The 21,694-nt window shown below is 40.4% G+C and overlaps 3 protein-coding genes across 3 annotated transcripts in view; all 3 read left to right on the top strand.

Moving 5' to 3' along the window:
• Positions 1-624: 624 nt before the first annotated feature.
• tnfrsf11a (tumor necrosis factor receptor superfamily, member 11a, NFKB activator) lies at positions 625-13,482 on the top strand. Its single transcript, XM_041065481.1, has 10 exons — positions 625-959; positions 5,970-6,048; positions 6,757-6,882; positions 7,385-7,531; positions 7,605-7,695; positions 8,113-8,189; positions 8,374-8,481; positions 8,804-8,853; positions 9,098-10,043; positions 13,119-13,482. The coding sequence occupies exons 1-10, from the start codon at positions 885-887 to the stop codon at positions 13,400-13,402; spliced, it is 1,983 nt and encodes a 660-aa protein (XP_040921415.1). The 5' UTR covers positions 625-884; the 3' UTR covers positions 13,403-13,482.
• A 2,862-nt stretch (positions 13,483-16,344) lies between these two features.
• Positions 16,345-19,312, top strand: si:dkey-73n8.3 (uncharacterized protein LOC100150965 homolog). The gene is made up of 7 exons (XM_041065483.1): positions 16,345-16,434; positions 16,735-16,850; positions 17,210-17,365; positions 17,472-17,576; positions 17,695-17,904; positions 18,397-18,589; positions 19,016-19,312. Exons 1-7 carry the CDS (start codon positions 16,421-16,423, stop codon positions 19,116-19,118), a joined length of 897 nt encoding a protein of 298 aa, XP_040921417.1. The 5' UTR covers positions 16,345-16,420; the 3' UTR covers positions 19,119-19,312.
• A 492-nt stretch (positions 19,313-19,804) lies between these two features.
• zgc:112332 (uncharacterized protein LOC553712 homolog) overlaps positions 19,805-21,694 on the top strand; it is a 7,253-nt gene continuing 5,363 nt past the window's right edge. The window contains exons 1-2 of the mRNA XM_041065482.1: positions 19,805-20,021; positions 20,572-20,687. Coding sequence (XP_040921416.1) covers positions 20,011-20,021; positions 20,572-20,687 — 127 coding nt within the window. The 5' untranslated portion in view covers positions 19,805-20,010. The remainder of the gene's footprint in view (positions 20,022-20,571; positions 20,688-21,694) is intronic.

Genomic DNA, 21,694 nt, shown 5'->3' with positions numbered 1-21,694 from the left:
TCTGCATAAATAAATTGAGGCCTCTTTGTGGACTGGGTGAATTGAGGGTTTGGAGCCCCAAAGGTCCTCAAAGAGTCTTAAAGTGGGATGAAGTCCAGACATTTGGATTCACCATAACCATTTGTGCTGCGAGCTTGACCTTTAACCTCATGGGTCATCCTCATAGACTGCATGCAGAAATCCTTGCTCTCACTCAAGAGGACATGCGAGATTTGATGGTTAAATCGAAATTAGACTTCAAAAATCAGAATTAAATGATCCAGTCAAACAGGTTTTATTTGTGTAATCTCAAATGTAAACATGAGATTCAAAATAAAGACTGCAGGCTGTACTGTCAATATAGGAACATGTAGTGACAGTACATTTCTAATTCCAGTGTATAAAGGTTCATGTTACCATGATAATCTTAAATCACTAAAAACAATCAGGCACTCGAATTACCACATACACACTCATTCAGAAAGAAAGAAAGAGAGAGAGATCAGTGCACAGAGGCAGGAAGGGTGAGAGAGAGGGGAACGGGGGGATGGGGGGGTGGGTGAACTTTTTACATATGACAACGTGGGAGGAGTTCCCACCCTCCCTCACTCCCTCACCGTTTTTACAAGCTGTTGCATGCAGCCTTCTCCACAACGCGTGGGTGAAAGCAGAGGGAAGATGAGAGGAGAGGAGAGGTGGTAACTGCAACTGCCTAACCGGGAATGAGGGCGCAACAATTCCCCGGTGAGAAGCTGTGGAGGCTCCGCCACATTTATGCGCGCAAGAAGAAGTGAATTACTGTGAGGAAACCTGAGGAAGAATCGTGTTAAGAGTTATCTTCTTGGCTGAGAAGGGGGAGAAGAAAAAAAGTTTGCATCAGAAGGAGTCTTCAATATCCAGCAGAGATGAGATTAAACTTTTCCACAAGTTGGATATTCCGAGGCTGGATAACGTGTGTACTCGTCACCTTTTACGCACAGGTAAAACACATTTCTGCCATTACAAGCATTTTAATTGATTTATCTAATATAAAAATTAAGGAGTGTATTTAAGATTAAAACAGCTGATAATTATTTTATTGCGTGCTGTATCTCCTATGCACTACTTTTCAGGGGCTGTCAAGCGATGCATGATGATTTATTTTTCTTGTGTAGACAGAGATTTGTAACAGTAAACCGAAATATGTGTCAACACATCAGATGATTCGTCTGAACTGGTCAGAGGGGAAAATGAGGGGAAGGGTTGAATTCTTACGCCGGGACACTGACTGGAAACAGTTGTGTTTGGGTCGCGTCCACCTCCCCTGTTCTGACCGCAAAAACGCCGCTGGCAACTAGATGTTCTTCTGTCTCCACCAAATATTCTCTCCTTGTCCCCAGTGAGAGGTGGGGGGGATTGCTCATCAGGAACGTCATTAGCTCAGAGGAGGGGTCTTCAAAATGAAGAGCAGGGACCAATAAGGGATCCAGAGAGGTTGACACTAGTTTTATACCTTTACTAGTTGGAACTGCAAGAATGTCATTGTATTATGTTTCACTGTCACCATCACCACAAGGCCATTGGCAGTACATCATACATAGCATCAGGTTTTCTTGTTTTCATTGACTGTATCAGTGCCATACCTCAAAGGCACAAATAAAATCCTTGGAATATAACTATATAATGTCTCAGCTAATCCAATGGCACTGTTTAATTTTGGGGGGGGTGAATGGGCGATGGCATTTTGTTGTCCAAGCAGCTAACTCTGTCCAGGTGGAGCAGTTTATAAGATGTGGTTGTGGTGGTGGGACGGCTGGGCACCAGTGATCTATCAGTGCCTGTCTGTCTGCTTTACCGTAAGTCAGGCATCGTTATGACTTTGACTGGAAGAGACGCAGTTCCTTCCCTGTTTTTCTTCTCTGTTTCACCAAAATGTGTTGCAAGAGATAATGCTTGTCCAAGCTGAAATCCAGAGGTGTTTTCAAGTTACAGTGGAAAACATGTCAATATGTGGAGACATCTACGTTTTAAGGTGACACTGCAAAGCTTTGGCTTTGGTTTGTTCTCACCATGGTCTTGCCATTACTGACTCACAGTATCCCCAATGAATTCCCCTTCATTTTCTCGGTTTTCAACCACTTCTTCCAGTCCCGTTCCAGATTCATTTCAAACTGTCTGTATGATTGAGCAACACAAGATTACTTCAAGATGTTCAGAGCTTAAAAGTCAATATATCACAAAAAAGCTGAGCCTTGGTGGATTCCTTTCCTTGCCTATAACACATGGCTCCTTCTGTGTACTTCTATGTGCCATCTATTTGTCCACCTTTCTGTCATCCACCCGTCAACTACCTGTTCCTATTCCTTCACTATTCAACCAAAAAAAACCCTTCTTCAAGCATTTTCTTAGTCATGCTTTTTCTCAAACCTCCTGTGTATTCATTCACTCATCCATTCATTCATTCACCCATTCATCCATCCATCTACCCGCCCACCATCACATTAGTAGTCAGTGTTATGTCTACCTTGGCTTGAGCAATAACACTACATCGCCTCGGGCCTGCAGATCCAAACTTGATTTAATTATTAAGACAACAGACATTCAGCTGATTTATAAAGTATCTGGCCTGATAATGACAATAGAGCTTTATGTGGCAAGAGGTGGAGGAATTATAATTGTCTTCAGGCCTTTAGCATGTTGCTCACACACCCAGATTAAGCTCTGTCAAGTTCCCCTAAAACAATTAGCGGAGATTATAGTTGTTTAGTGACTTTTTTTTCCCAGTTTTTTGCAGTATCCCTTCTTCCTTTCAGCCAAGTTTCTTTAAGTTGTGCTTTTACATTTTTCTATTCACCCATAGTGGCTATAACTTATCCTGCTTATTTTCTAGGTCTTTCTTTTTATTCTGAAGGAGCCAGTGTGCCTGCTGAAATTAAGAGAAGCACAGGCAGTCTAGAAGAAGAATAAGACAATGCAAAAGGTTTATTATTAACATTATTATTCATTTCTGAGTAATAATCCACAAAATCTTTTAGAGGCTCATATGGTTTAAAAGTTTTTATCAGTCCAACGTGAGGTTTTCAAAACTAGTAAAAATCTCAATTTGTGCAGGCGAAACTTCAAAAGGATTTATTTTATGGCCTTTGAAGGATTAACCACAGGTGTAAACATTCTACAAAGATTCAATTGTTGCGCAATATGCTTTTACAGCACCTTATCATGGATTGCTGGAACCCCTAGAGGCCCAAACATCACCACTGTGCTTCTTTAGGCTCGTTGCCAGTGGCTGCTGTGGCCGTTATGCAAATTCTCTCCTACACTGAAATCAAATGGAATGCATTCCGTGTCACAGTACTGTGTGATCCTATCACACAACTGGTGAAGAATTTTTAAAAGATAAGACAGTGAGGAAAAGGTTGATAAAAATATATATATACATATATAAGGTGGCAGTTCCTTAATTCAATTCAATTCAATTCAATTCAATTCAATTTTATTTATATAGCGCCTTCCACAATCAAAATTGTCTCAAAGTGCTTTACAGAGACCCAGAGCCTGACCCCAGAGCAAGCACTTAAGGCGACAGTGGCAAGGAAAACTCCCTTTTAACAGGAAGAAACCTTGAGCAGAACCTGGCTCAGATGGGGGACCCTCCTGCCGATGGCCGGGCTGGGTGAAAGGAGGAAAAGGAGGACGATAGGACAGCTAGGAATGGAGGAGAGGGGGAGAAGGACATGAAGCATAATACAGACAACAATTGCACTGGAACTCTTAAATACCCTTTTGTTTTTTTATTCCATTCAAAGCTGCCCACTCATTCCATTGATTTGACTATTTTCCCTTTCCCCTCCCTGATCTCTTGGTTTTACAGTTTCTCTTAGACACACACAAACACACACATTCAGACATAACTGTGTATTGGAGTACATACAGCTGATAAAGTTAGCTTTGAGGTTGGATGTTCTATCTTGACCGATATGACAACCTATAATCATATAGGGTGGATCAGCTCTTTTCCTCTTACGTATATATTTAGTATGTCAAAACATACTGCCTCACATAACTGAGACCCAATGTTTAGATGTGGCAGTAACAAAAACACAGTTCCTAGCATTCTTTTGGCTTCCTGTGCGCTCTTGGCTCAATTGTGCAGATTGACCACCTCTGTCTTTACACGTGTCCCCACATATCTACCTATCTAGCTATCAATCTATGCAATAACTTAGCATGGGAACCTTTCCCACTTCTGTCACTCCTGTCTGCTGCAGCACATGGTCCACATTAGTGCTGTGGTCTAAGCTATGAGAGCTGTGCATCATTATCCCTCTGGTTAGAGTATAAAACAAAGACTGGCTGATTTGCGAGAGGCTGAGTGGAGGTAATTAAACGCTTGCCAGCGTTCATGTTGTGCTGTTTTTGCCCGAGGCTAGACAGACAGACACTGAGACTAAACAGATTTTAATGTGGAGGTGTGAGAAAGAAATAACAAGGAAGTGAAAGGGGCAGGGTGTTAAAGACAATGTTTGAGTTAGAGCCCTATATATACATTTATTTTTTTGAGCTGATATTACTGTATATCTTTACATTTTCAATTTGAATATAAGAAAAACAGTAATTGTTCCTCCAGAATTATTATTGAAATTTTTCAACAAAAGACAAGTTGCCATCCTCTGTACATTTAGTGTTAGAGGAGACTCCAGGATACATTAAGCTTTTAAATGAATAAATAATTTCCAGATCAATTTGAATTTTCAACAATACATATTAATGAATGACTACAATGTCTAAAGTAATATTTAATTAATGCTGTTTTTTTACTATTCTATTGTATTCTATTTAGGAAGCCTAGACATAGTGGAAGTGAAAGGCATGACCGGCTAATAGAAGTACAATGCTGTGTGTATCTTTATGAATCAGTTGAGTAACAGACACGCAGATGCAACATGGGAAAGAAAAAAATAACCAGTAATGCTGAGTAAATTGAAAGACAATTCTTTTCAGGAGGATGGATTTGTCACATTTCGCTCTGCAGTATCGGCATTTCTTTATTGTACAAATTACAGTACATAGTAGCGTATATTATTTCATGGGGAAAGAAAATAAGCATTCAGAAGTGCTGAATGTGCAAAAGAAAGAGGTAGGTCTGAGGTCAGAATGTAGTCTCGTCTATAGGTTGTATTTTCATACATTTATATATAGACACTGTGGCTTTGGCATAGTTTCTGTCATAACAGCCAGATTCTCTAATTCAGCAATGTGGTGAGGAGTTTGCCAGCCCCTAATTTGGGGTGGCTGGTGGGTGTGTACAATATGTACTGTAAGTGTGTGTGTCTATGTGTGAGCTTGCTTGGCTTACCTTTGTGGCCTTTTTACTAGAGTTCCCAGATGTTTCACTACAACAAGTGTTCTGGTGCTCTATGCTGATGCTGTAGCTTTCTCTGGTGAGTGACAGCAGGAGACTGACCTTTTAGGAATAAGCTTGCCATTTAGCATGACAGCTGCCATGAGACCTCACCTTTTTATCATTTACGTAATGGGCAAGGTGACAGATTGCTTACTCAAAATCATTGTAATTATATTTAAATACCTCACTAGTGGGAGACCGGGAGAATATCTGCAGCCAACTGTTTATTAATTTCAAGCCAACTGGAGCTGATTGCATTTAATTCCACTTCGTTCACTTTACGTAATCGGGTACAATTGGGGTTTGGTTTTCTGGTTTGGAGGCTGTATAGCGCTGTGGTCAAGTGCTTCTGAGAGTGCGGAAAGAATTCCTGAGCATGTCTTGGAAACGTTATAACCATCCTCTTCCTCTCATTACTCACTGCCATCTCAAAATATCACGTGTGGATTTGAACGATGAGCTCCAGAAGGAGAAGGACGGCCACTGTAAAGCGTGGCATACCTTGAGGGAAAATGTGAAGGAAAAACCGAAAAGGAAAAAATGGAAAATTGATGTTTCATATATATATATTTATTTATTTATTTATTTATTTATTTTTCTTTCTTAGCATGCAGTCCCCAAAACTCTTCAGTGTGATGAAAAACACTACTTAAAAGGTGAAAGATGCTGCGAGAAGTGTAGACCAGGTAATAATGCACACACACCCACACAAACATGTTTCACTATCTTATCCCCTTCCTATAACTTTAACCATCACAACTAAATGCCTAACCTCAACCCTAACCTAAACACCTAAAACCAGGTCTTAACCCTCAAAAGCAGTCTCTACCTGTGGGGACATCAATTTTTGTCCCCACAGTGAGACAAGTCCCTATGGGTTAGTGGGCATTCAGGTTTAAGACCCATATCCACACACAGACATACATGCCCAGGGATAGAATGGAACAAAGTAAAGCAGAAGGAACTAGTGTCATCACATTGCATGTCTGGTTAACTCAATGGAAGCAGCGTACAATGAAAATAGATTTCCATTCACAAAGATTCTAAATTAAAAGAGGAAGGATGTTTAAAAACAGAACATTTGGCTAAAAATGTCTCTCTCTCTCTCTCACACTCACACACACACACACACACACACACACACACACACACACACACACACACACACACACACACACACACACACACACACACACACACAGACACACACAATTAACACCGATCCACTAGAAGCAGCCACTACTTTAAAAGAGGAAAAAGGCTCTAACTTTATGTTTCCTTCTCCTTTTCTCTTCTTCCATTAAGTTTTTAGTGGTCACTGTGATTATGTGCAGATTGTTAAACTCATCTGAGTTTTTTCCTCCCTCCATCTGTCTCTCTCTGTCTCCTATTAGGCTTCCGTGTCTTTGCCGACTGCAGCGATTCCCACCAGACTAAATGCATTAAATGTAATCGTGGTGAATATCAGCCCGGCTGGACTGCAGAGAAGCGATGTCTCCAGCAGAAGTTCTGTGACCCAAGTCAGTACCAACATCTTGAATAAGGGTTTCGATATCCTTAAATTAAAATTATTATCGATAAATATTTTGTCAACCCCTGTTTACTTACATTTGAGAACAAGAACACAACACCCTTGATACTGTCTCAACAGAACTTAAATGATTAAAGTTTTACAAACTGTATTACTGTATTGATTTGGGAGTTGTCTTTTTGTAGTCAAAAATATTCTGATCATCATAGAAAATATTCCAGTGTATGACTGCGATGACGTGAACTCAAACTAGTATAAAACGTGCCGTCCAGGAAAGTGTCTGGTGGGCTGAAAATGAAATTGCATTTGCGTCATTATCAGAATTATCTGTGATTCTTTGTAAGAAAGCCAGTTCCAGACTATACACCAGCCCCATCTCAGATCCGGATTCAGCCCGCGGAGTGGGGTTTTTAGATGTGACACACGTCATTATCCCTTTCAAGGACTTGAATCTAAAATTACCCTGAACTACTCCCCTCTCTGACTTCCAGTTAAGGGTTTTATGGAGAGGCCTGAAAACCCCGTGGCAGAGGTGCCGTGTCGATGCCGCACCACCCTCCAGTGCTGTCCCATCAACTGTGAGTTCTGTGAGAGGATACCCACCTGCGGTGCTGGATATGGACTCGAGGAGGATCCTGGTGAGACACGCAAGATACACTTCAATCATATCCTGCAATTACAAAGGGATATAATATATGTTGTTCATTTCAGAGTCTAGTAATGGAAGGAAGATCTGTGTTCCATGTAAGAGAGGCTTCTTCTCCACTGACAACAATGGCGAACAGTGCAAACCATGGACTAAGTAAGTGTATGCACACGCACACGCACACACACACACGCACACACACACATTTTTTTAGCCTGGAATCTTTTGAGGTGAAAATGCAGCTGGGTAGATCTCCTCACCACCAGCCAGCTGTTATGACTAATGTGCTCTCCATTTCCTCTGGAACCCTGGACCAGACACCAGCTTCCACTGCCGGCCGGATCTATGTTGATGATGATGATGATGATGGTGGTGGCGATGATGGAAGGAGAGATAAAGAGAAAACTTTGTTTTTATTCCATCTCTCTCATTTTGTCTCCTACGTCAACACAGATCCGACCAGTGGCAGAGGCTGTTAGTTGTTGGTACACTGTATTGGGGGGGAAAAAAACATACAAAAAAATATATATTCCTCTTCACTCTGTGATTTTGTGGTTTCATGTTCTCTCCCAGCTGTAAGGCTGAAGGCAAGAGTGAGACACAACCAGGCAGTGCTCAGGCCGATGCAATATGTGGAGCCCCTGTGTCTGGTAAGACATGCACACTGCAACCATCCAAATACAGCTCAATGCATATATACTCAAATAAAAGTAATAAAATAGAAAATCTTGTGTCTGATTTATTGTATGATTATATTTTTTTTTTTTGGCAGACATCATGACTGATAGTAGATGTAGAATATAACTGTGAGTTTTGAATTTATGTTTCTTGCAGGTGCAGCACCCTCCTGGGTCATAGTTTCAGTTCTGTCAGTCATCACTGTTCTGTGTCTCCTCATCCTGCTCCTCTTCTGCTACAAGGACAAACTGAAATTACTCTCTTGTAAGTGGCTATATTAATCTCAAAATTCTCCTCTAGATTGTTGTTTCATTAAATATCTGTCTAGAGTATGTTGTAAATATTAATTTAAAACAGTCAGGCATTTAAATGGACAAATGGTGAACATTGCACAGTATGAACTAATCATCTAATCACATTAAGAATACATTGCAGTACTGTTTTTTTAGATTTGACTTGCTGCTAAGATTGGTCCTCAAATTATTTCTTTGCAAGTTCAAGAGCCTCTTTGTCAAACACTGTAGCCGTAAATCATTAAGATTCCTTCATTCATTATTAAGGTACAATATGTTGTGTCTTTGTCTAGTAAATCTGCGTTCCTGTGTTCAGAATCTGAAGAGGACTAGGATACAGCAGGTAAAGTGGAATTTCAGTTGAAAAGCAACGGCTAAGACAAAGAAACCAAATTTATTGCGGGTAGTCTCGCCTACATATTGGGTAGCTTGTGAAATATTTGATCAAATGAATCAATTAGAACAAATAAGCATTTAAGTCTCTTTCTAAATTGTGGACATGTGAGAAATTATGCATTTTTTTACAATTCAGATAAAAAATCAAATGTTATTTACAGTGCTTCTTTCTGTGTTTCTTTTTTTCCTAGGAGACCTTGGCCCCTCTTTATCATAGCGGAGGTCCCAAGTGCACGCCATGTGAGACGACCAAACTTATCTGCCAAGCACCACAGAGCCCCACGGATGAGCCCCCATGCACATTCCCCACCCCTGTTCCCGATGTCAAGGTCTCACTGCCATTCACAGGGGAAATTACAGGGGAAGAGGGAACCAACAGGAAGACGGCAACTGAGGATCAGAGCGAAGGGTCTGGAGAACCAGAGGAGGTGTCAGAAGAAGAAGAGATCATGAGCGTGTCTCCTCTTTTGGCAGGCTCTTCCGTGTGCGTCATTCCCATTCGTGAGCCGCTGGAAGTAGGGGAGAATGAAGACTGTAGCCAGGCTGTCAGCCCCAGGACTCCTGGAACCTTCTCAGGTGGAGGGCTGGATGGAGAAAGGTATGCAGACGAGAGTGGGAAAGAAGAGAAGATTGAGAGTATAAGGGCAAACAACGGTGGCGAAAAGGGTGATGGAAATCGAGAAAAGATGGGTTTGTGCAAGAGCGAAACAGGCGCTCCATGTCTCGTCTCTCTTTCTCCTCCGCTCCTCCACACCTCCTCTGTAGTCCCTCCATCCAGTCCTCTTCCTGAGCTCTGCCTGCCGTTGTCCCAGGCAGTATCACCGGAGTTCAAACCTTACCTGAATGACAAGTCGCTGGTAAAACAGGAGGAATTATACAGGCTGGCAAGCACGGACTCCACCTCATCAGAGCATAGTACAACCTCTGAAATGACCTCAGTCAGCCCCTTGATGACTTCCTCATCTGTTGGCAATCTCTATCTGGACAAGCCCCCTGAGGCCTCTAGCCCAGAGCAAGGCCAGGGACTTTCCTGGGAGGACAGTGGTGGAAACAAGCTCTCTTCTGAGAGGGAGTCAGAACTGGAGTGCTCACCTGAGAGCCTCCATAGTCAGCTGGCTGAACCAACTCTTACCTCAGGTAGGGGAAAAAATAAAACATTGAGAATTTAAACAAAAAAAGAAGAATATAAATGAAATATTAGTCATACAAAATTAGAAGTACTAAGTCAATTATATGATTTTTTCAGTAAAATTATGACTGTTAAGTAAAAAATTAAACATAATACTCCTGACTCGCTGTCTAAAAATTTTGATTTGCTCTTAACTCTTAACTTAGTGTCTTATTAATATGACTTACTATCTCAAAATTATGACTTAGTATGTAATAATTGAATGTAAAAGTCCAAGTCTAATGAGATCATTATTCTCAATTACCAGATCAAAAGTAGTATTACCATTAGTATTTTTATTTTTATATTATAACTTTCCTTGGCAGAAATGGGCTTCCATATATCTGTGTGTAGATTCCCAGAAAATTTAGTTATTTTTATCTTGACTTGGGCCAATACAAAGATGCTATAGCCTCTTAGCTAAGTCAGTGAGAACTGACTTTTACAGTGGTTGTGTGCTATAGGAATAATGGCTCATTACAAAGACTTTGAGACCGCAGTTGTGTTTGCCAGGTGGACTCTGTGTTCTTTGTTTGTGTAGGCAGTCACCACTGTATTGCCACAGGGTTGCACCCATACGTGATTTGATACACTGCATAGCAGTGTTCCCTTTCCGCAAAATAGGTGGGACTAGCCACCAAGAATAACAGAATATAATTTATGTTGGTTTTAATGGAAAGTCTTACTGTCACATGGTTGAACTTGTATTGTTCTCACAGAGGCACTGAACATGCTGCCAAAGAGAAAAATCTCCGGGAAACATATTTGTGTATTGTGCCTCAGCCACCGTGTGGTTATGGTTAGTTATAAAAGCAGCATTATCAGAACAGTCTGATTGGGGGACAGTGGTTAGCTCGAACTGGGGTATCATTAGGTGAACATGCTGAACACAACTTCTAACAGAAGACTGGTTTCAGCAGAAGAATAAGAAGTTTGTGTGATTGTTTCCAAGAAATATGTTTTATTAAAGCCAGTATTGATAGTTAAACCCTGAATTTTGGGAGACCACACAGGAAGCAGGGGATGAAATATGTGTGTGTTTGATGTGCTAGTGAGTCACAAGAACCACACTCTAGCATACAGTGTTAAGAGTGTGTGAGTGTGCATCAGTGTGAACTATGCCATCTACAAAGCTCCTGTTTACACGGAGTTCCATAGGGTTGCGCAAAGTGACCGCAGCTTTAATTGAAGCAAGATGTCTGCATCTTGAGTAATACTTTTATAACCCTGCCCACCCAACAAAAACACATATATGTACACACACACACACACACACACACACACACACACACACACACACACACACACACACACACACACACTCACAAACTTGTGAAGACTTTTTTTGGACTCTCACTGACAACTGGGCACTTTAATTACATGTTTGCTGGCTTGAAAGGAACACCATTTCCCATCATGCAGTAATAGCTGTTGATTAAACGGACTTCCCGCTCAGGCTATTTAAAGGTTAAGCAAGGGTCAAAGGTTTCACCTGTCTATCTGAAATACACACATATACCCACACACACACACACATATATATATATATATATATATATATGTGTGTGTGTGTGTGTGTATAGATAGATAGATAGATAGATAGATAGGTAGATGGATAGGTGGATAGATAGAGAAACACTTTAACCTCAAGTCTCACATGGCTCACACATAGAAGCTGCCCAATATACTGTTGGCTGCTTGGAAGGACTACTTTTGGAAGTCATCTGCCTTTTCTCAAGGGCACATCAACAGTGCTAATGACCCATATTTATACTACTAGGGTTCAAGTTTACCCCTGTCAGTAAAAAAACTGTATCACTAGAATTGTTAGGGATTGGGAAAAATCAGCTTGGTATTAAGAACGGATAAACAAAAGAAACCAAGCAGATTCCATAGAGCTTTGTTTTCAAAGTTGTGGTGAAATGACATAGTTTTAAGCTAGACCTCTCAGACTGGTATTCCGGGAAAGGCTCTCAGACAGGGGAACACAGAGACACACACACTCACAGAGAGTGTGTGTGTTTCTGTGTTTGTCTGTCTGTGCAGCTTTATAGAACAACGTGTGCTTTTTAGTGCATGTGTGCGTCTGGGTGTAAAAGTGTTTGCTAGAGCCTGTTTGCTTACATTCAACGTGATTATGTGTGTATATATATGTGTGCGCACACATGGGTGAATAAATGGGGCATGAGCCATGAGTCACAGAGGGTCTGCTTGTTCTGTCAGCTGGAAAGTCAGACAGACGGCTGGATAAAATAGGAACCAGAGGCTTAATGTGTTGAAAGATGGCTTACAAAACAACAACAAAAAAAAGTGCACAGTTTATTTCACAATTCACCTTATTGGCTCAAATCCATGTGAGAACATCACATGGACATCAGTAGATCCGTACAAGTTTGTGCAAAGGATTCTGAGGCAGGAAATCACACTGTAAAGGCAAGCTGAGATAAGCCAGTTGCTTCTTTTTTTTTTTTTTGGAGAAACATGTTATTGGATGGAGTAAAGGTTAGAAAAAGTTGAACAGCATTTATTCAGCCATGTCTGTAAAACCCTAAACCCTTGACAAATGGCTTGTTTTCAGAGGTTTTGAATTTCTCACACTAAAAAGTGCTGGACCCTGAAACAAATTTGGCAAAAAGGATATGATATGGCAGTCTATGTAGCTGTGGCCTTTCTGTGGTCATCCTGCATGGTCATTACACCCACTGTCTACTTGTCATCTGAGGTTAGCCAAGATTTAGTCCCTTCTTCACATGTGTCATGAATAGGGGAAGCTTTGTCTGCCTATGTGCTGGGAGACAGTGTGTTACACCATAATGTATACATTTGCAATAAAGAGGTCACTGTACTTCCCATTTTCTAAACCAGGGAGGGAAATGTTGATTCATGCCCCTGCAAACCAAGGTACTTTACTTTTCTAAAAAATGTATGAACCAGGCAAATAGTATTTCTACATACCTTTCACCTCTTCTCTTGTGCCTTTTGTTTAACTGTTTTCGATTTCTCACAGTCTCTTCTTTTTCTCCCTCCCACATTTTTGTGTTCAGGTCAAGTGTCCGGGAACCACAACACCACCTTCATCTCCAGCGGTCAGGTGATGAACTTCAGCGGTGATGTCATCGTCGTCTATGTCAGCCAGACGTCTGTTGGCAGTGACGGGGTGGGGCAGGATGATGCCTTCGGAAGCCCCGTCCAGGAGGAGGCCAATGAGACTGGTCCATTTTTCCAGGGCAGCCTGGGGTCGCAGGGGGAATCCAGTTCCCACGTCACATTGCAAGACGAGACACTGCCGGTCCAAGAGGTGATGGAAGAGCGGGCATTGGTAAAGTGAAAAGTGACCAATGGCTGTGTCATCTCGATAACTATCAGATACATTTTTTAAAAAAAAAAAAGGAATGAGGTCCTTGGTAATGAGATTACAAATGTTATTTTAAAAATAGCATTTGTCCGACCACAACAGGTCTTCATAAAAGAGCAAGGAAAGGAAGGCTTTCAATTGAAATGAAGCTGATCGATCATTTGCTCAAATGTAATCCTCAATAATTGTCCCATTTCACACATTCGTCACTGAATCTTGCCTCAGGCAACTCTAAGGTGCCTTTTTTCAGCTTCCAGTGGAAAGCTGTAGGCCTTTTCAAACGGAAACTTCATACCAGACAGAGATGGGGAATTTTGTTAGGAATTGGATATGGAACTAGAGTTCAGACTGGAAGAACGTCATGTTTTTATGGTTGTATGGAAACTGCAGCTGGGTCCTGATACAAAGAAGTTACTACATTTCCTATTCCCCACCTTTCATCATAAAACAGCCCAGGTTAAAGTCTGTAGACTCCTAGTTTTTAAACCATTCTAAATTTGACATTTGGATGATTTCAGCAGTTTCCTTACATAACAAATTGTCCACCATGTGGAAATAATTGTCTTTGCTCTCACAAAAGCATGCCAAGGAAGTAAATATTTTCGTGGAAGAAAATTCAATCTACTAGCTGCATTAAGATCCAGCAGAGTAGAATCAAAGTTTTTAAAAGAAAAAAAAAATAGAAAAAGGGTTTTAAGCATTTCACTGAGTGACATTTTTCTGGTTTGCAGGGTTTAATAAAAGCTATTTTACAGTAAAAAGACACATCCAGTTTTGGTACGATGCTTTTTTATCCTGTATGTAGACTTTTTTTTTATTCTCTTCTTATTGCACCACAGGTGCAGTCTGTGTTTAAGAAAAAAAAATGCTATGCATTTGATAAGCTATTTTATTACCTTTTTTTTGTTTCAGTATGTTTTCATGTGCAAACCTTGATGAAGAAAAGTGAAATGTCAGCCTGTTTATAATATTTTGTTTTAAATAATTTTTCAAAATGGATTGTTTATGTAATATTTCAGAAGATTCATATGGGATCAATGTCTGTATATATTTCAAAATTAAAAAAAAAAGAAAGCATGATGTATTTGTGAAACAAAAATGAATATTCCCTTTGTGCTTGCTATCATTTGATTTGTGGTGTGGTTGTTTTAAATCAAGTGGAGCCATTAACAGCTGGTAAAATTCACACATTCTAGGATAGGGACTGTTCAATTACAAGCTCATCATTTGTATGCAGCCTTACAATAATTATGTACATATCAATCATAGTTATTGCAATGAATGACTGAAAGAATATTTTGATTGAAATTAAATATGTTTTGCATCTCATCCTTTTAGGGATGGCTGCCATCCTGCCCTCTGTGGTTTCTCTCTGTCAACTTTGCTATTCTGGGATCGGCAAATTACAATGAAAGAGTCATTTATCTTTTCAAGATGATCTATAATCTTTGTGAAGCAATGCTAATTACACATGTGGTGAGGCCTCTTTGTCTCCGTCGCTGTGTTGACAGACAGACAGACATGCAGGCTTTCATCAGGCCTGGGGATGGCAAGCAGCTGTGAGAAGAAACTAATCTAGCAGGCAGACCAGCTAGCGTCACAGAAAGACCACATGAGAGGAGCTGGCAGCACTCATTTAGACCTGGTTTGGGTCAGCAGGAGTATGTTTATATATGTGTGTGTGTGTGCATCTCAGCTTATTTTATGGTTGTTCGTGAAAACAGGAAGTTATGACTAGCTTTCACATGGTTTACATGAGATCTGGCTGGCCCGGGCCAACACAGAACCTGACTGTAGGTTTCAGTGATTTCAGCTTTCCATGTGTGTGTGAAAACAGCCTCTCATTCGACTGAAAATGCGCAGGAAGTCCCAAACCACTGCATGTTGCTACAGTCCACCCCCTAGTGGTAGCAGCATGTTAGGACAACAAATCTCAAGCCAATATCATTCAGATCATTCAGTACTTTTGTAAGCAGGATCAGCATGAATAAAGGCCGCACATAAGAATTTTAAATGATAATAAAATAAAAAAGGGAGGGAGCCAGGGAGGGAAGCCAGTCTTGAATGATGGTCCAGCCCTTTCAGCCCTTTCACTTCATTTGAGGGATCAAATGAAGTGAAATTGTTGCTCAAATCAGTAATTAGGACACACAAGGGTAGGTGATAAGTTAGACCTTCCTGCGGAAAGCACCAAGAAATCCCACAGCGGTGAAATGCTGAAATTACAGTCGCTTCACCTGCGGATCCAGGTTTTGAATTTCAGCTGCAGACTCTGCTGCAAGCAGGGATCGCTATAGCTAAAATTAGTTGCTTTTCACTTTTTTTTTTCTTTTTCATTTGGTAAATAAAGTATCACAGATACTTCACAGTTGATGATTTTGCTTGCAGGACAAATGATGAGCTTTGACATATGAACCAGCAGATACAACTTTCTTAAAAAATTTTATAGGTTAATGCATCAGTAATTTTGCAGGGGATGAAATTCATACATAATGATCTGCTCTGATACTTCTGTACCTAAGAGAGATATGTAATTCTGGCCTTTTACATTCAGTGGAGTATTGTAATATAATGACATTGCCACATTTACTCAAGTAAAAGTTTGAAATATTTCCTTAAAAGTGATTTTTGGGCAGAATGAGGGACAAATAGAAAAGATAAATGGCTCTTTCTGATAACACAAAACATTCCCTGTTACTTTGGCTTATTAAAACACTGCAGCACATGTCATGTGATTGCTCACTGGGAACCATGTTGAAATTCTGCCTTAATTGATTTGTACAGTGACACACTTTCAACAGACGGGGATTTGTGTCTAATTATGGCTTCCCAGTGCACTCGAAGCCATTTTAAGGTTAAATAAGGCAGTGATTCTTTCTCTATCTCAATCATTTCTGTTTCATCTTGGCGGACCTGAGTCTTGAGACGTCAGTGAAATAAGAAGTCGCTCAAATATTTGGAGGAGCAATTTTTATTTCACCAACTGCAGAAATGCAAGCGATCAGGTAAGAAACTCTTCTCTTCTTATGTAGGATAGAATCATAGAAAAAAATATGAGGTATATATGCTATATCTGTCTCAGTTAAGAAGTGTTTTTTTGTAATATGGTATTATTTCAGTTGTTCAAAGCCTGTGACCTTTAACTTCACTTTGTATGATAACTGAAGTTTCTGGTATCCACTTTGGTGGTAAACCTCACCCACCTCGTAATTTAGAAACTGAAAGGTAAAAAAAAAAAAAACATGTCACATAAACAATATTTTTATATCATTCTGTTCTCTGATCATTTATACCTCATTCCTCAGGTCTCTGTTTGTCCCAAAGTGGTCTTCAGATGTGGTTCTGGAGGGAAAGACGGCTATGGTGACGGGGGCTAACACTGGAATTGGGAAAGAGACAGCTAAAGACCTGGCCGGCAGAGGCAAGCAAACAGAGCTGCACACTTAAAGACAAAATAATGAGTACCATGATGACTTATACTCTTAGTATTACTAAGATATTCTTATTTCGAGTATGACTCAGAGTACCTGTATGGAAATCATTTAAAGCCTAACAAGCTCATGCAAGAATAACAAATACAAAGGAGCTGGCTCAAGTATTAAACTGTTGGACGTAAGGCTTACAAGCACAAGAGAGTGCTGCCACATGTGCTGACAGATAAACACTAAGACAAAGATAAATGTTTAAAGGCAAGCTCAACATCACCTTACCGTGTTCAGATTTCAGCATGCATGTACATGCAAGCAACAGTCGCCACTGAAGAGCTATTAATCTCTGTAGGTGCGCGGGTGATTTTGGCATGCAGAGACATGGCAAAAGGAGAGCAGGCTGCTCGTGACATCATGAGAGAGGTGAAGGGAGCCAAGGTAGTCGCCAGGCAACTGGATCTGGCTGACACCAAATCAATCTGCCAGTTTGCTGAGAATATCTACAATAGTGGGTGGCACACACATATACTCACAAAGACTCCAGAATAGTGTATACATTGTTTTTTTTTTAAAATAATAACAGTAATACAGGTAACACATTTTCTGTTTTCCAGCTGAAAAGGCTCTTCACTACCTGATCAACAATGCAGGTGTGGCTATTTGCCCTCATGCAATGACAGTGGATGGATACGAGATGCAGTTTGGAGTCAATCACTTGGGTAGGAGATTCAATTATTGAAGAAATACATCAGGGTTGGGGAGTTTGTCATGGGTCGGTTTATATTTTGTTCCTGCTGTACCTTCCTCTCGACTTCCACCCACCTTTTCCCTCCTCAGGCCATTTCTTCCTGACCTTCCTGTTACTGGACTTGCTGAAGCACTCAGCCCCATCCCGGATTATCAACGTGTCTTCGGCAGCTCACGCCATGGGCAAGATCCAGTTTGATGACCTGAGTGGTGAGAAGGACTATCACCCCGTTAGGGCCTACGCACAGAGCAAGCTGGCCAACGTCCTGTTCACCAGAGAGCTGGCCAAGAGGACCGAGGGTAGGGAATATGTTTGTGACCGAAAGAAAAAAACAGGATTATGCACCATGTTTGTTTGTCTTTATGTCTCTTTCTGTGCCTCTTTGTCTATTCTGCTGTGCATAAAAAATGGATCTGCATCTCTTGCCAGTGTGAGTCTCATGCTCCAGCCATAACTGCTCTGGGCAAGAAAAAGAGCATGGAGAAACATGTTTGCAGAAAAAACAACCATCTTAAAGAATTAATCATCACTCGACTTATCACACTTTGTCATTCTTACTATTAATGCACAAAATCTACATAGATAAGTAGGAGTAAAGTAAGATTTTTGTAAATTATGATATTAAACAAACTACATGTGAATTTTATTCTGAAGTAAAACTCAAAGTTATTGGACCATGGACTCTGGTGTTGAGCTGATTCATTTCATTGTAACTTCTCACACTATGTAATCTGTGTTTGACTAATGCTGGCATCCCCATCAAAGTCCTAAATTCACCCCTTTCCCTCCAGTCCAAGGTGTGACGGCTTACTCAGTGGACCCTGGAATGGTGAACACTGAGATAACCAGGCACATAAGGCGCCCTCTTGTGGATCTATTCAAGACCTTCAGTTTCCTGCTCAGGACCCCGGCAGAGGGAGCCCACACCATCATCTATTGCACCGTCACTCCCGAGAACCAGTTGCGCACTGGAGGATACTACAGGTCAGTTCTGAAATGCTGTTGCAGTAACAGCAATACCCAGGTCTATCAAGTTCAAATTATCCATCAAGCCATTTGATAACTTGTTACTATATGTTTTATTTATTTATTCTTTTTAATATTTTTTTTTATGCACTGACTGGAGAGCACTTTAAATTTCATTGTACCTGTGACAATGACAATAAAGATCTATTCTATTCTATTCTATTCTATTCTATAATGCCTCCTACAAAATAAAAGCAGGCAACATCTTGTGACATTTGCTGTCAAGGTAAATACATGTAGACCCTTCATTTTCCTCATTTATTCATACAAATCAATCACAAACAGAGGAGGATTTGAAAAACAAAAACAGGCTGAGAGAATTAAATGGTTGCATGTGTAACAGAGGTAACAATTCATTTTCCTTTCCTTTCCTTTCCCCTACAGGAACTGTGCCATTGCAGAGAGCTGCAGGGCAGGTCAGGATGATGGCACTGCCTTAAAGTTGTGGGCTGTGAGCTGCCACCTGCTAGGCATACGCTGGAGATAAACTCACAGCCTTGACAGCGTGTGCTCTCCCACATACCATAAGTCAGTGTTCACAGGCTCATGCAAAGATAACGCTGATGCAATAAATATGGTGATGCTAGACTTGTTGAATGCTGAAAATGTGCTTTATGTGGATGGAGAAAATTTGTGTAAGTAGGCAAGCAGGAAAAAATTAAGATAAAATTAATAAAAATAATACAGTTTGAGGGTCTTGAAGTCTGCCATGCAAAAAGGTTGGAGAAGGAAATTATCACAGTAAGTGCAAATAAAAAAAAAATCACTGATATTCAACACTGCTTTTCTTTTTTCTTTTTTTTTTTCCAGTGCACACCTAATTTTGGAAATCCTCATGACTGGGATTAGGTATTGGCAGTGTGTTCCAATTTGATTTGGGAGGACCTCAAGTGGCCAGGAAGGAGTATTGCGACATTATCACAATAAAAGTATTGTGAGTTGCGCAATTAGTGCTGGAACTTTAAGGGGTTCATCTGAGGGCATTGTGTGTTTCTGTGGTGTTTTTATTTATTTTTTTTTGCGCTTCATATTTGACGCACTGTGCTAATACACTGCAGTGGTGACAGAAAATACTCTCCTGGGTCAGCTCACTCCACATAATTGAAGTCTTTCCGACAGCAGGGGGCAGCAGGAGAGCCCGCTCCCCAGCCCATAACTTGTGAATCAATTATGCGTCAGCTCGTTCGTGATTGGTCCAGCAGTGATATTGTGCTGACAAACGCGGCGGGGTGGGGAGAGATAGCAGGCACGAAATCCACTGAAGAACTGTTGAGAAGATTGGAGGTGGTATTTTGTTCATCTATTGCCGAAGTCCTGCTGTGGGATTTTTAATTTCAATTTTTATTTAATTTTTGTTTTTGTTTTGCTCTTGAGGAAGAATGTACTGCAGGTAGGAATAAAATGCACATAAGGTGAGGTTGGCTGGCTCTATTAATAAAAGGAATGTGAAAAATGTAAAGGGGATTACACTGCACCGTGCCACCAGATTTGGCAGTACATTGTACCTGTGTAAATATTAGCAGCTTGAGATTCAGATTTCTTTGCTTGTAAATTATTTGAAATGCAGAGTCATTTAAAAAATAGTTTAATTAACCACCTTGCTCATGGGGATGTGTAACAGTGAGTTTAAAATGAAGATTTTCTGGCAATTTCAAATCATAATCACAATCAGGGAATATAAATATAATAACCATCTACTACATGATTGTTGTATTTATATAACAAAAGCTGATTTGCACTTAAATGTCACAAAAAATGTTTGTTTTTGATGAAGGGTCACTGTAATCTCCACTTCTTCAGTGGATCATGTTGGATTTTTCTGTCAACATTTTTCCAAATTTTTTTAACTTCTAAGGATAATTTGAGGGATCATGATTTTGAAAATTACACACACACATATATATCTGTTTTCTGTGATTTATCCTTTATTTGTTGTTCAGTAATGTGTGCTGGAACCGGTGGTCATCTGAGGAGAGGCTCGATGGAAAAACAGCCATCATTACCGGAGCCAACACTGGTATTGGCAAAGAAACAGCGAGGGACCTGGCAAGAAGAGGTACCGCACAGGCTTGTCTGCCCAGCTGTATGTCTGTCACTGTCTGACTCTTTCTGGCTCAGTCGCATTGATACATACCTGTCTCTTTGTTTCTTTTCTTGTTCTTTCTTCCCACTTTTTTTTTTTTTTTTTTTATCAAACTTTCAAACTGTGACTTACACACACTTTTCAGTGGAATTAAGAGTTCCTAATGCTTGGGTGGTTTAAAGCTATAAAGCGTGGTCTTTAACTGTGCTCTCTGTCCCCAGACCTCCACCATAGACTTAGGTTTAATCCTACTTGTTTTCTTATTCAATGTGACTATATGCATGCTTTACATATTCCAAGACCAAAGGCAGACAGGAAAGAAATATGAGGCTGTGTCAACTAAAAAAAAGCTTAACACTTCACAAATCCACGAGAGAGACAAATGGCAGTGATGGGAGACAGACGAGGCATCAAAGGGACAGAGGGAGCATTGTCCCCCTCCCGAGCCAGACAGGCAACAAAGAGAGGTGGGAGGGTGCACCCAGCAGTGCACACACACACAGACTGACAAAGACACACACACACACACACACACACACACACACACACACACACACACACACAGAGTAATATGAAAACTGGTTCTGCATATGCGATTCAGTTTGTTCATTCGTCTGCACTTGAGAGGCTCAGCATGGTATGAACCTCCTCTTTCTGAAAACAGCTGCTGGTGTGCATGTTCAAAGATCTTCTTTTATTTTGTAAATGGAAAGACGTGTCTTTTTTTAAAAAATAACTTTGTGTTTAACCTATAATGTGAAACAGGAAGTTTTGTTTATTATTATTATTTTTAAATACATTTGAAAAGACGATTCTTTAAAAGTAAGAAAGAAAAACATTGACAGGATGGAGGAGATGTAACACGATGCTTCTTGTGTTCTGGAGAATGCTCTGACAAATTACAGTATCACCTTTCAGTAAATGGGATTATGTAATAGTATGATGACAACATGATTAGCTTTGCAAGGATTCATAAGAGA

This window comes from Toxotes jaculatrix, chromosome 20 (assembly GCF_017976425.1).
Source record: "Toxotes jaculatrix isolate fToxJac2 chromosome 20, fToxJac2.pri, whole genome shotgun sequence".
Classification (NCBI taxonomy): Eukaryota; Metazoa; Chordata; class Actinopteri; family Toxotidae; genus Toxotes; species Toxotes jaculatrix.
This window is presented reverse-complemented; position numbering and strand designations above follow the sequence as displayed.

Excerpts from the sequence above, each read along its gene's own strand:
- tnfrsf11a (XM_041065481.1), top strand. The coding sequence starts at position 885 with ATGAGATTAAACTTTTCCACAAGTTGGATATTCCGAGGCTGGATAACG. Across the intron at positions 6,049-6,756 it reads CTGCGAGAAGTGTAGACCAG|GCTTCCGTGTCTTTGCCGAC; the intron begins GTAATAATGCAC and ends GTCTCCTATTAG. Across the intron at positions 8,190-8,373 it reads ATGTGGAGCCCCTGTGTCTG|GTGCAGCACCCTCCTGGGTC; the intron begins GTAAGACATGCA and ends TGTTTCTTGCAG.
- si:dkey-73n8.3 (XM_041065483.1), top strand. Across the intron at positions 16,851-17,209 it reads TAAAGACCTGGCCGGCAGAG|GTGCGCGGGTGATTTTGGCA; the intron begins GCAAGCAAACAG and ends TAATCTCTGTAG. Across the intron at positions 17,905-18,396 it reads GCTGGCCAAGAGGACCGAGG|TCCAAGGTGTGACGGCTTAC; the intron begins GTAGGGAATATG and ends CTTTCCCTCCAG.